At 41.6% G+C, this 12,974-nt stretch overlaps 2 protein-coding genes across 8 annotated transcripts in view; one reads left to right on the top strand and one right to left on the bottom strand.

The window, feature by feature from the left end:
* fahd2a (fumarylacetoacetate hydrolase domain containing 2A) overlaps positions 1-12,974 on the bottom strand; it is a 39,636-nt gene that overhangs the window by 14,832 nt on the left and 11,830 nt on the right. The window contains exons 2-6 of one of the 6 annotated variants that reach the window (XM_080216832.1): positions 12,180-12,476; positions 7,578-7,794; positions 7,012-7,071; positions 1,991-2,090; positions 1,224-1,349 (exon numbers count right to left, since the gene is read on the bottom strand). In XM_080216832.1, the coding sequence (XP_080072958.1) occupies positions 1,300-1,349; positions 1,991-2,090; positions 7,012-7,071; positions 7,578-7,794; positions 12,180-12,469 (717 nt within the window). In that variant the 5' untranslated portion in view covers positions 12,470-12,476 and the 3' untranslated portion in view covers positions 1,224-1,299. Of the gene's footprint in view, positions 1-1,223; positions 1,350-1,927; positions 2,091-7,011; positions 7,072-7,577; positions 7,795-12,179; positions 12,477-12,974 lie in introns of those variants that run through there. The other 5 variants (XM_080216829.1, XM_080216828.1, XM_080216830.1 and 2 more) reach the window with 5 other exon arrangements.
* LOC145361191 (putative aminopeptidase W07G4.4) overlaps positions 7,961-12,974 on the top strand; it is a 69,852-nt gene continuing 64,838 nt past the window's right edge. Inside the window, exons 1-2 of one of the 2 annotated variants that reach the window (XM_080216826.1) lie at positions 7,961-8,054; positions 9,987-10,160. In XM_080216826.1, coding sequence (XP_080072952.1) covers positions 10,039-10,160 — 122 coding nt within the window. In that variant the 5' untranslated portion in view covers positions 7,961-8,054; positions 9,987-10,038. Of the gene's footprint in view, positions 8,055-9,984; positions 10,161-12,974 lie in introns of those variants that run through there. The other variant, XM_080216825.1, reaches the window with a different exon arrangement.

Genomic DNA, 12,974 nt, shown 5'->3' with positions numbered 1-12,974 from the left:
AGATAAATATTTCATTGGAGCATAACTGGACAAAATTTGACATGGAGGCACATGGGGAAAATTAAATTCAAGTGACACATGATTTGTTTGAAAAAATATATTTTAAGTCTAAAAGGAAGAGAAAGGTGGAAAAGCAGAGATTTGGGCAAGTAAACCAGAGCTTCGGCTCCAGACATTTGTAGACAAGATCCCAGGATGGGGTGAAGGAAATTGAGGATGCACTAAGGCACTAGAATTGTCGAAATACACAGATCTCAGAAGATTGTAGAATTGGAAGAGATGACAAAGGTTGGGAGGATGAGACTATGCAACAATTTGAACACAATGTGGTGTTTCAACCCCAGCTCATGTCACCACTAGACAGACAGGTCCCCATGTGGAACATTAGCTCAACAGACCGTAACTTTTCCTTTCTAAAAAGGTGCAGATGTAGAGAGTTGCAAGACTGCCAATTAACTTTTAACAAAAAAAAATTTATTCAACAAGAAAAGATTAACTATAATGCACTCCTCCTTCACTCCATTACACTCATGTACACAGACTTTGAAGGATAACACAAGCAAGAAAATATATCTTTTACTGTTCTCAGTAAGTCAAATGCAGCACATTCTGAAATCAAGTGGCAGGTGCTACCCAAACAAGGTTTGTGGATTTCTCATAACCCCACCGCCACCCCTGAGATACTTGTCACACTGTGAACCAACTGGTCTGACTGAAACTTTTAACTTCCACATGAGAGTTTCCAGACACGAGTCTCAAAAAATCACGCCTTGAATCTTCTCCCAAACAATAATTTTTCTCGGATGCCTTCACCAAGGGTCCAGTTTCAATTTCTCTTTTCAGTGCCTCACTCCCTTGGATTGCCACAATTGTGTGAAAGTTTCACACAATTTCGCAGGTACTCAGCCATTCTGACAAAATATTGCTGTTTCACAAGCAGTATTAAAATGTCACCAAACTTTTGACATACTTCTCATGTCTGGCTTCTCACTTCAAATTTGATGCTTTAACTCAGAGCAGCAGGACCTGTTGGATGAGGATCATCCAACAGGTCCTTGTTCAACTTGTTGTTCTTTGTTCCTTTAATTGAACTGTCTTCCCAACATTGTTTTGTCCCCAACTCCCTGGTTTCTCGACTTTTCTTTGTTCTTTTGGAAAGTAGCCCCCCCCCCCTCCCCCACTCCCCCACCAGCTTCCTGGTTCTGTCCAGCTTCTCCTGAGTCCAGTTTAAGAAATAAACCCAAAAGGTTTTCTGACCTTGGGTGGCCCCTGGTTGTTGAGCAAAAATCTCATTTTCCTTTAAAACCTGTTGGCTTTCAGGTCATAAAATTGCATTACCAGACAGGCATCTGAAACCAAACTAAAGTTAGTAAGCTTTTCAAATATTGAACTCAATTCAAGCTATGCCTTATTTGTAATGCCCACAAGTATAAATATTTAAAGCTGCCTCTGTTTCCTGAGAGTTGACATGACATTTGAAAAGATCTGAAAATTCATGAGGACATCAAAAATCAAAAGAGAGAGAGTCGATAAATTGGATAATGATGGGTCTGGATGGATTGCATCCAACCAGATCCAAAGAAACTGGGGAGAATATATCCGAGGCCCTAATACATATTTTAAAAATCAATTCAAAATAAAATAATAGAGAATTGGTGGCTAACTGATAATTCTGACGACAAAAATTAAAAGCAGAGAAGGAGGAATGCACAGAAGTTGAAGAGTTGTTGGGGAGGAGGAGGAAATTATGAGATATGTAAAATGAACTACATAGGAGTTTGAAAACAAGAATGAGAATTTTAAAATCAAGATATTTTGGGACTGAGTGTCCACGTGGGTAAGTGAACATCGGGATGAAAAGCCAAACAATTCAATTTTTATTCCATGGTCACTCTGTATCGTTACAGATGCAATACTCTTTGAGTACCTGAGAGAGCATCTCTGGTGACGAGAGCTGGTCCCAAAGGACAGAATGTATCAAACGTTTTACCCAAGAGCCACTGCTTGCCATTTCGCTTCATCTGCCAGTCACGCGCACTGACATCATTTGCGATGGTGAATCCAGCCACATAGTCCATTGCTTCTTCTTTCTATGAGAAGGGTATGACATATTTATTGGCAGCCCAATATTCAATTCGCAGTATTCAGTGTCTGAACATCCTCAGGTGCCAACTGGTCACGTAGGACCTCACAATAGAATTTTGAAATATTGAAAACCGAGGCGATGATGATAAATGTCAAGATATTGAGATTTTTATTCCCATCTTGACCTTACTTTCATGTAGTTGTCAATGCACACATCTATTCATCAAAGTTTCCTACCATTTATGATGTTAAATTTTGGTGAGTTCTGAAATCTGACCCAAGTTAGTCTGATTCACTGTGAATTTTCCATTCCTAAAAGCAGTAGAGCTACAGATAGACTGCAGCTGTTCGACAAGGTGGCTCATGCTACCATTTCAACGTGAATTAGGATTGTGCAACAAATGCTGACTCGATGCTAGTGACACTGAGATCCCATGAATGGATAAGAAAAAGGGGGCTGTATCTCGAAAGTACGATTTCGAGCTGGTTTGCTTTTGCTCTGGTGTTATTTCTCTTGACACCCAATCAATGTTTAGAACATCTGCCCAATCTGCCAATGAGGAATGCAGAGCAGAGAACGGTATGCTGCTGGACTTGGAAATGTGAAGAGATTAAATCATTTTTCAGAATATTTTTAATAGATGTTTTCCATTCTAGAATTGTCAAAATTCAACAAATCCCCAACATCTATACAATTGAGTACAGTACAATGACCATTATTCCACATCAGTGTCCAGAAAATACCAGTAAATATTCATTCAAATGATTCCAATTATCAATTATCGTAATTTTCATCTCCCCTCATCTGGATAAAGAAAGACGAGTGGGGGATCTCAGGATGCAATCATGAGCATGTGATTGTGCACACCGTCCTCCACAGAATAACAGAGACAAAACTACATAATGAGATCCCTTGTGGGATAACATACAAAAAATTGAGACGTGACTGAACATCCCTGGACCTCTAAGGAATCAAAGGATAACACAGAAAAAGAGGATCCTCAGGATACACCTTCAGTATGGTATGTGGCATGTCAGTACACGTTCTCATACACAGGAACCAGTAAGCCAAGGATTTGTGTGCCTCATCTCGCAATATTATAATCCTCTCTCCTCTCCCGCCATAGCTGGTGTACTGATCAGGCTCCCTATTCCTGGGGAACTGAAATCATTTTCCACCAAGGAAACACTACGGAGGAGTTGACAAGACATCCATCAACAAAGTATCTTGGGGAGATGAGACTCTCCTCCTCCCAACAAAACAAGGCAAATTCTCCAGAATCAACAATAATAAATCAGAGTCTATATTAATACCACCCACCCAGATAAACAAGGAAAGCCCCAGAGAGTGAGGAGGATCAGGATTATCCAGTGATGCCAGATGTAGTTTTCCACATACACTTTTGCAGGAAGGATACCAAGAAGAGAACAGCACAACCTCAGAAGCAACAGGATACTGCCCCCAAGGGGAGCCCAAATCTAGACGACAACAAACTGGAAGTATTCATACAAGACCACTCCAAGGATGCAACCTATGATCCAACCAGCCCAATCCCCAACCAAAGACAGACTCTAAAACTGCCGAACTGAGACTTCCAGATGCGCACTACGGCCCCGCAATCAACCTGATTCCTCCAGGGTAATCAAGTCTTGAGAGATGACAGTCCAGAAGCCCCCAGAAGGGATCAACTTTGGGGAAGACAATCTACTCTCCCATCCAACATATCCTCCACTGCTGTCCTAACCTGATCAACAACATTCTAAAATAAGGGCCAACAAGCAAAGAATACTCTCATCACTCCTATATATTGGAAAAAGCAAACTAACCTTTTCTCTAGCTACCCCAAAAGTGTCATTTGGGCATCAGTAAGATTCAACCCAGTTCCCCCCGCCATCAGAGAAACTCCAATAACCGGATATGTTCACCATCTCTTCCAAGACTCGAGCAATCAAACAATCACTGCCAGTAGCTGCAGAAACTAAAATAGAGGATCAACCGCGCAAAGCTAGACATCCAAGGGTAAGTTAGCTATGCCTTGGCGTGCATTACAACATAATTCCCCCACTCTGACAACACCTGAGATACCCAACAACAAAAAAAAAGCTCCGTCTTCTCCAAGATACACGATCTGCCTTTCTCAGGAAACAAAGATTACCTAATCTCAAGACAACAAAAATAAAAAAGAAAAATGCACCTAATGGGAGAATTTACCTCACCCAAAAGAGGAGTTCAGGCCTTACTAACCATCTCTACACCAAACCACCCACCTGCCACCCTGCTGTGGTGCTATTCACATAGGAAAAAGGGTACTAAAGTTATACACTCTGTAAATGCAAGGATTACAGCACCGAGATGAAAAAACAAACCAGATAAATATTGCACAACTTTGATGTCAACTGACTCAGTATACACCCCACTGGAAGAAGGAGACCCACAAGCAATTAAACTACGGCCTCTCTTGTCAAAAAAACAAAATAGATGGCCTTGATTTTCATAATGTGTCACGATGACAGGTGACAAACACCTCTGTGCTTGACATTCATAAAATCAGCATTGTAATCTCAAGGGATCAAAGTTGAGGATTACTGTTGAACTGCAGGATAATTTAATGATCCATGGCGTTTGAAAAAGTTAAATCAATGACAGGATCATTGAGCAACATTCAGGATTCATCCAGAGTTTCACTGAAGCCTCTGCAACTCCACTTTATCATTGCCCTGAACCTCAGCCCCGGCAAGTGGTTGGGGGGGAGGAGGAAACGTTAAAATTCGGATTAAAAGATGAGTAGTGCCAGAGCTTGCAAAAACAGAGCTGCTTCTGCGCTAACATCATGTGATCCCTGAACAAATTAATTCTATTGGACGCGAGTACAATGCTGACCAGGAACTGGACTAAGAAAAATGGAAGACCAGCAGGCCAGGACTGGAGGTTTCAAAACTCTGAACTGCTTCCTACAATCTTCAGTTTTTTAGAATCCAGATTTGGTGCACCTCATAATGGCTCAATGACTTAAGTCTGTTTTACTCCTGTTCTGCACTGAAGCTTTTTCTGTTGATCTTAGTTACTCAACATAAACATGTATCAATGACACGTCAGGAATTGCACCAACATAATCAGCTATTTGAGAGCCTCCACTGTTCCCCAGTCTTTTAGGTCCTGTGCAGCACCTACCATTTCCTAAGTTAGGAAACACCTCAGCCCTGACTTAATGTATTACTCAGTAGGAATTTCTGCAAGCAGTCCTCATGCCAATCTTTCTTTGTGGTCGAAAGCTCAGAAATCCAAGCCACATTGAGCATAACGTGACATGCTTGCCAATGTAGAATTGAAGAACAGCTGATTGACTTCAAATGAGATGTTGTACTGGCAACCGCATCTCCTGGTTCAGGACATGAAAGATTTCATGGCAAAAGGAGCAGGAAGTTCCCACTTCTCAGGTGAGACATATTCCTTTCTCACCCAAAAACACACTAGTTGGTCATGCATTTACTTTACAAAAAGTGTAATTTTTACAAATAATTCGCCTTTGGGAAAATCTGAAACATCGATGTCCCACAGGCGTACAAAGTAATTACCAAGGTGCTGCATTTTAATTCTAAACTCCTCCTTCTGTGGGCTGTATTCGTTTCAGTAATGCATTGGATCTTTACCTTCATCAGCCATACATGTAAGTTCTCAGAAATATAACATTAGATTCAATTATTCAATTCGATTCAGTTATTTGGATTTGTGAAGTTTGACAAATATATTGGATTTCTACGAGGATGTGACTATTGCGGTAGACAGAGGGGAACCGGTGGATGTGGTGTTTTTAGATTTCCAGAAGGCGTTTGATAAGGTGCCTCACACAAGGTTGCTGCAAAAGGTTAGGGTGCATGGAGTTGGGGGTAAGGTGTTAGCGTGGATAGAGGATTGGTTGTCTAATAGGAAGCAGAGTTGGAATCAATGGGTGCTATTCTGGTTGGCAGTTGGTGACCAGTGGAGTGCCGCAGGGATCAGTGCTGGGGCTTCAACTGTTCACCATTTACTTAGACGATCTGGAGGAGGGAGCTGAGTGTAGGGTAACGAAATTTGTTAATGACACAAAGATGAGTGGAAAAGCAAATTGTGTGGAAGGCGCGGAAAGTCTGCAGAGAGATCTGGATAGGCTGAGCGAGTGGACGAGGACCTGGCAGATGGAGTATAACATTAGCAAGTGTGAGGTTATCCACTTTGGTACAAATAATAGTCAGAGGGATTATTATTTAAAGGGCGAAAAGCTGCAGCATGCTACGGTGCAGAGGGACCTGGGGGTCCTTGTGCACGAATTGTAAAAACCCAGTCTGCAGGTGCAGCAGGTGATCAACAAGGCGAATGGAATGTTGGCCTTCAGAGCGAGGGGGATAGAATATAAAAGCAGGGAGGTCTTGCTGCAACTGTACAGGGCACTGGTGAGGCCGCAACTGGAGTACTGTGTGCAGTTTTGGTCGCCACATTTGCGAAAGGATATATTGGCCTTGGAGGGAGTGCAGAGAAGGTTCACTAGGCTCAAAGGGTGGTGAATCTCTGGAATTCTCTGCCCATTGAAGTGGTGGAGGCGACCTCGCTGCATATATTTAAGTCACAGGTAGATAGCTTTCTGATAGACAAGGGAATTAAGGGTTATGGGGAGAAAGCAGGAAAGTGGAACTGACCGACTTCAGATCAGCCATGATCTTGTTGAATGGCAGGGCAGGCTCGAAGGGCTAGATGGCCTCCTCCTGCTCCTATTTCTTATGTTCTTAAGAATGAGTTTTGGCAGATTCCAGTACCTCTGGTTACGCTAAATGAAGAATTGGATAAGGTGAGAGTCTGTGATAGTGGTTGTTACAGGCAGTATTAAGTTCTGGTTTGCTTGCCAGCTTATAACCTGGGAAAATAATGAATAGATGTCAACATGGACAGACCTTGATATGCTTCCCTTTCTTCCCAATGACAAACGCTAGCTCCACTTCCCAGTCCACTTCCTGCACAAGAGATTAAAACACAAATGAGAACAATTGTTGATGAACATTGTAATAGGCAAATAACTCATATCTGCAGTGATGTCTGCCTAAATGAGGAGGAATTGAAAACCCAAAACTTTTTTCTGCATACATGTAAAATAAATGCTGAACCGCCACAAATTCAGCTTACTCAGCAACTGAAAGGGAAAGTACATTTTAGGTGATCACCAGAATTCAGCAAAGGATCTGGAGTAAATGAAATGCTGTCTTCAAGTGTATGTACCTCAGACCACAAGTAATCATTGACCCGTACACAGTGTAATCTCAGTGGACCAAGTTTAAACTTTACCACTCGCTTTAAAGTGTTGACAGGTGATATTTTAACCCTTTCCAACAGCAATCGAAGAAGACCTTGTCCTCTCCTCTTCCTCCTGTGAACCTCCCTCTCATCATGTTCGATCAACTGTCGCACACGACACACCCGCACCTCCCCCAACCAACCAACTATAGAATAAAAACACACTCACATTGCTCTCTGCTGGGTAAATGATGTCACTGCATGGTCCCACGATAGAACTACCAAATTTGCTGAATATAATTGGTTCCTTGGGGATTGGCACGTTTTGCTCCAGGCAGTGATCCATATAGTTCATCCCAACACATACCACTTTGTCTGGGTTAGTTACAGGTGACAGAAGTGTAATATCTGAGTGATGAAGGGCATGCTTTCCACAATGCAGGGCTCTGTCAACAAAAAAATTCCTGGGATGGTGACTTAAATTAAAAGGACTAACGCTACTGGTCACGTTGACCAACAGATTTACAATAACCTGTTTTAATGTATCATTTGTTTACATGGTACCACTATTTACAAACATACCCTGCTGATGGTATACTCCTCACATTCTCAACTTGTTTCTTTCATGGAAGGAGTGACATTGCTTTGTTCAGGTACTACCAAGCAAAGATATAATGAGAACGAAAAGCACTGACAAATGAGAGAGGTAAGTTTTACTCAAACCACTTGCACTGATTTTCTCATGAACTTTGTTCTCATTAAATTCGAAATGTTAGCACCTGGGAACTGAACACTTGGGGCGTGAATTCAAACACTTTAAGGTCAGTTACAGCTCAAGCGAGACACAATTAAAACTTTATGTCCTCCAGGATTTTAAACTTGTTAGAGATGCTGGGCCTGATCAGCCATCCTGGTATTTGACAAGTTATATTCAATGCATATTATTAAAATAGAAATAGATGAAAAACTATACAAAAACTAATTTCTACTTTTTTCAAGTATTTGAGTTTGCAGCAACTCTTTTGAATTTGATCCATATATTTTTCATAACTGTTGCCCGACCTCTGTTGGCTTTGTACAATAAATTATCAATTTGAAATATCTCCATTGTCCATTTGCATTTTATTTTCTATTCCGTATTAATTTCACTCCCCCTCTTGTTTGGACATCTGTAATTCCACAATTGTGATGATAATTGTTTCCTGACATCTTTCAAACGTACTTTGGAATTGACCAAAATATTACTGTAAGCTGACTATACTTTCCCAACCAAATTCAGACACGTAGCCCAACACACTGATATCCGGGACCATAGAACATAGTCTACTCAACTCCTATAACATCAATCCAACCCAGTTCTAGTCTCTGTCACTTGGTCAAGTAACAGCGGCTACCCTGTTTTGGCCCAGGAGCTTTTGGCTTTTCAAATGACTTTCGTAGAAAATCTACTCATGAGCCAGTGGGGCTACCAAGAATTTGGTTGGGGGCCAGGGGGAGGATGAACGAGCATGTATACTGCAGCCACAGAGAATGATCTCTGAATAAATCTAAGTTCCCCTTTCACTCCATCCCTTCCACTGTTTAAAACTGGGAGACTGTCAATTATGAGGACCCACCTAACTACACAGCTCACCCATTTCATTGCCTGAGTACAAGCCAGATCCTTATCCCATGTCTTCTACCTAGAACCAACAGAACTGTGTTATTCATTCAAGAAAGTGTTTTGTGAACTGACAAGTCTTACAGGAACGTTGTTTTCCCAGGTAAGGTCCCAGAAAATGGCAATGATAAAATATCTAAAGGCAGTGCATTGGGTTTGTTGTTCTTCATCTTATTTTTAAACACTTGCAATGTATTTCTGTTCTTCAAATTGAGTGTTGCATGCAGTTCTGATCACCACATTACGAGAAGGACGTGGAAACTTTGGAGAGAGTGCAAAGAAGGTTCACTAGGATATTGCCTGGTCTCAAGGATGTTGGCAATGAAGAGAGGCTGAATAAACTAAGATTGTTTTCACTGGAAAGATGGAGGCTGAGGGGAAACCTGATAGAAGTCTATAAAATCACGAAAGGCATAGCCAGGACGGATAGTCAGTGGCTTTTTACAAGGGTTGAAGTGTCAATTACAAGGGAGCATGTTAAAGGTGAGAGAGGAAAAGTTTAAGGGAGATGTGCGGGGGAAATTTTTAACACAAAGTGCTGGGTGCCTGCAGCGTGCTGCCAGAGAATGTGGTGGAAGGAGGCACATTAGCAACATTTAAGAGCCATCTGGATGGGTACTTGAATAGCAAATAGAGGTATACAGACGAAGGGCAGATTTTTTTCTTTCACTTAGTTAGAGTATTATGATCAGCACAGACTTGGAAGGCTGAAGGGCCTGTTCTTGTGCTGTACTTGTCTTTGTTCTTTGACTGAATTGAAGTAATTAGTGTTGCAATTTTGCAATTGCTGTTTCTTTGTTTAAGACTAAAATGCTAAATTTAAGGTCTACCTATTTGAAAATGTATGATTATATCTACGAGCTTTGGACAACAGTTCATCACGAATAGAGTAATTGGATGGCTTTATCAATTATGCATCATTGCTTTCTGTTCTCAGCATTCTGTTTCTCACTGGCTCAATCTGTTGCTGTTTTCCAGATTAAAAAGAGTCCTGACTTCTCTTCAGTTGTCTCAGGTTGAAACAGTTATAATGTTTGACCATCCTCCTCTACAATCCTCCAGCAATTATATCCGGGTCGGTTACAGCGTGGATTCGGTACAAACTACAGCTCCTGGCTCTAAATTCTCCCGGTCATTAACTGAGATGCAAAGGTATGTGGAATATACAGTATAGAGACAGGCCATTCAGCCCAACAATCCTATTAAATGCATTGTACTATTCACTTCAACTGCTTCCTGTGGGAGCAAGTTCCACACTGTTACCACTCTATGAAAAAAGATGATGTTTCTTAGTTCTCCATTTAACATAAGAACATAAGAAATAGGAGCAGGAGTAGGCCATCTAGCCCTTCGAGCCTGCCCCGCCATTCAATAAGATCATGGCTGATCTGTCGCTGCTCAGTTCCACTTTCCCGCCCTCTCCCCATAACCCTTAATCCCCTCTCCTATCAAAAACCCATCAACCCGCGTCTTAAAAATATTTAGCGAGGCAGCCTCCACCGCTTCAACGGGCAGAGAATTCCAGAGATTCACCACCCTTTGAGTGAAGAAGTTCCTTCTCAACTCCGTTCTAAACCGCCCCCCTTTTATCTTGAGGCTGTGCCCCCTAGTCCTACTGTCTTTTTTGAGCGGGAAGAGTCTCTCCACCTCTATCCTATCCATCCCATTCATCATCTTATACGTCTCAATGAGATCTCCCCTCATTCTTCTAAACTCTAACGAGTACAAGCCCAGTTTATTCAGCCTCTCCTCATAGCTCAACCCCCTCAACTCCGGTATCAGCCTAGTAAACCTCCTCTGCACTCCCTCCAAGGCCAAAATATCTTTGCGCAGGTGCGGCGCCCAAAACTGCACACAGTACTCCAGCTGCGGCCTCACCAATGCCCTATACAGCTGCAGCAAGACCTCCCTACTTTTATATTCAATCCCCCTCGCTATGAAGGCCAGCATCCCATTCGCCTTCCTGACCACCTGCTGCACCTGCAAGCTGGGTTTTTGCGACTCATGCACAAGGAGCCCGAGGTCCCTCTGCACCGTCGCCTGCTGCAGTTTTTCGCCACGTAAGTAATAGTCCTTCCTACCATTCTTCCTACCAAAGTGGACCACCTCACACTTGCCAACATTAAATTCCATTTGCCATTTCCTGGCCCATTCACCCAGCCCATCTAGATCCTTCTGCAGACTCTCCACACCCTCCGCACAATTTGCTGTTCCCCCAATCTTTGACTTGTTAATGCCTGTCTTACATCGAGGGCCTATAGTTTTGCTGTTCGCAAGAAGTGGAAATATTGTCCATGTATATTCCATCAAAACCTTCGATAAGTTATGTTAGATCTAAGTTATGTCAACCTCTTAATCTTTCAACAGAAAAGAAATACAGCCTGTCCATTCTTTCCTGATAGGCACAACATTGTATTTCTGATATCAGACTGTAAATCTCTTTTCCAACATCTCCAGTGCCTCTATATTCTTTTTGCCATGTGACATACAGACTCAGATCAGTTTGTGCAACCAAAATGTTTCTTGAAAACTGAAAACACAACATTTATTTTTATTCTCCTCTTCAACTTAAAAATTATATTCGAAATCAGGATTTCTCACCATTTTAACATCAACAAACATAAGATGATTCCGATTGACAGCACTTCACAAACTACCATCTGACGTTTCCAAGCAGCAAAAAACAAAATAATGCAGATGCTAAGAAACTGAAATGAAAAGAAAATGCTGGAAATACTCAGCAGGTCAGGCAGCGTCTGTGGAAAGAAATAGAGTTCATGTTTCAAATGAACAACTCTGCATCAGAAATTGTGATTGGGATTTTCCAGCCCCAATGTGCAATGCCCCACCCAATGGATGAGGCGAGCCATTTGAATCCCCACTGACTGACTTCATCAGGGAAAAAAAATTCCACCTGTGGGAGGGGCTGGAAAATCCAACTGCTGTTTCTCTTCACACACATGCTGCCTCAACTGGCGAGTATTTTCAGCATTTTCTGTTCTTAGTCAGCCAAATAGATAGCTTGGGATGGAAATTTAGCCAACGTTCTTAAAATATTTAACAGAAACACTACAGTCTAAAGAGGATCTCACACTTTTCAGCCAGTTACTGAATGTGATAGACAGTGAAACAATTTTAATAATGAAAAAATAATGAACAAAGACAAAATACCTTCTTGCAGCTTCCATGGCGGTATCTCCCTTTTCCAGAAACTCCTTCATATTTCTTGGTAGGGAACTGTCAAATGAATTAAGATCAATAACATTCCCTCCATCCTTTTCTACTCCCACTCTCATTCCATTCTGTTCACCAATTGTCAGGAATTGGACGAGCCTCATCCTCCAAGCTTTGGATCCAGACAGGTACCTCAGTTGAAAACAGTAACGATGCTTTAAGCAAATGTTCCCAGGTCTGGCTCGGCCAAATTGTAGAATTTTGGCTGCTTGAGCAAGAATCTGCATTATGAAACTGAATGTTCATATAATCACTTTGTCAAAACTTCATGAAAGCAAAATAGCTTTTTATTCAAAATTCATATTTTTCAAGACACTGATTAAGTTGGAGAAATTACATATGTCCCATTATAGGAACAATGTCACCGCTGTGGATAAGATATAAGGAAATGTTTCAAATTAGATGTGGTCCATTGGTTTTCCATTCATTTTCAATGGAACAGAGAAGATCAACAGAGACATCTCTTTGGAGTTTTCACACTGAGTAAAACTGGTTACAATTTTGACTTCCCATTTCACCCAAAGCTCAAATTCCAGCCCCATGTGCTGTCCATCACAAAGACCACCAAGTTTCACCTCTGACATCACCTGCTTTCACCTCTACTCAGCTGACCAGCACTTAAACCCTCATTTATATCTTTGTGACTTCCAGACTCAAGTATTAGTGTCTTTCAAGTCTTAAAATAGAAAGATGAGACTGACAGTGTGAGTGAACACTTTCTGCCTGGACTGA

Source organism: Carcharhinus amblyrhynchos, chromosome 34 (assembly GCF_965287045.1).
Source record: "Carcharhinus amblyrhynchos chromosome 34, sCarAmb.v2.hapA, whole genome shotgun sequence".
Lineage (NCBI taxonomy): Eukaryota > Metazoa > Chordata > Chondrichthyes > Carcharhiniformes > Carcharhinidae > Carcharhinus > Carcharhinus amblyrhynchos.
This window is presented reverse-complemented; position numbering and strand designations above follow the sequence as displayed.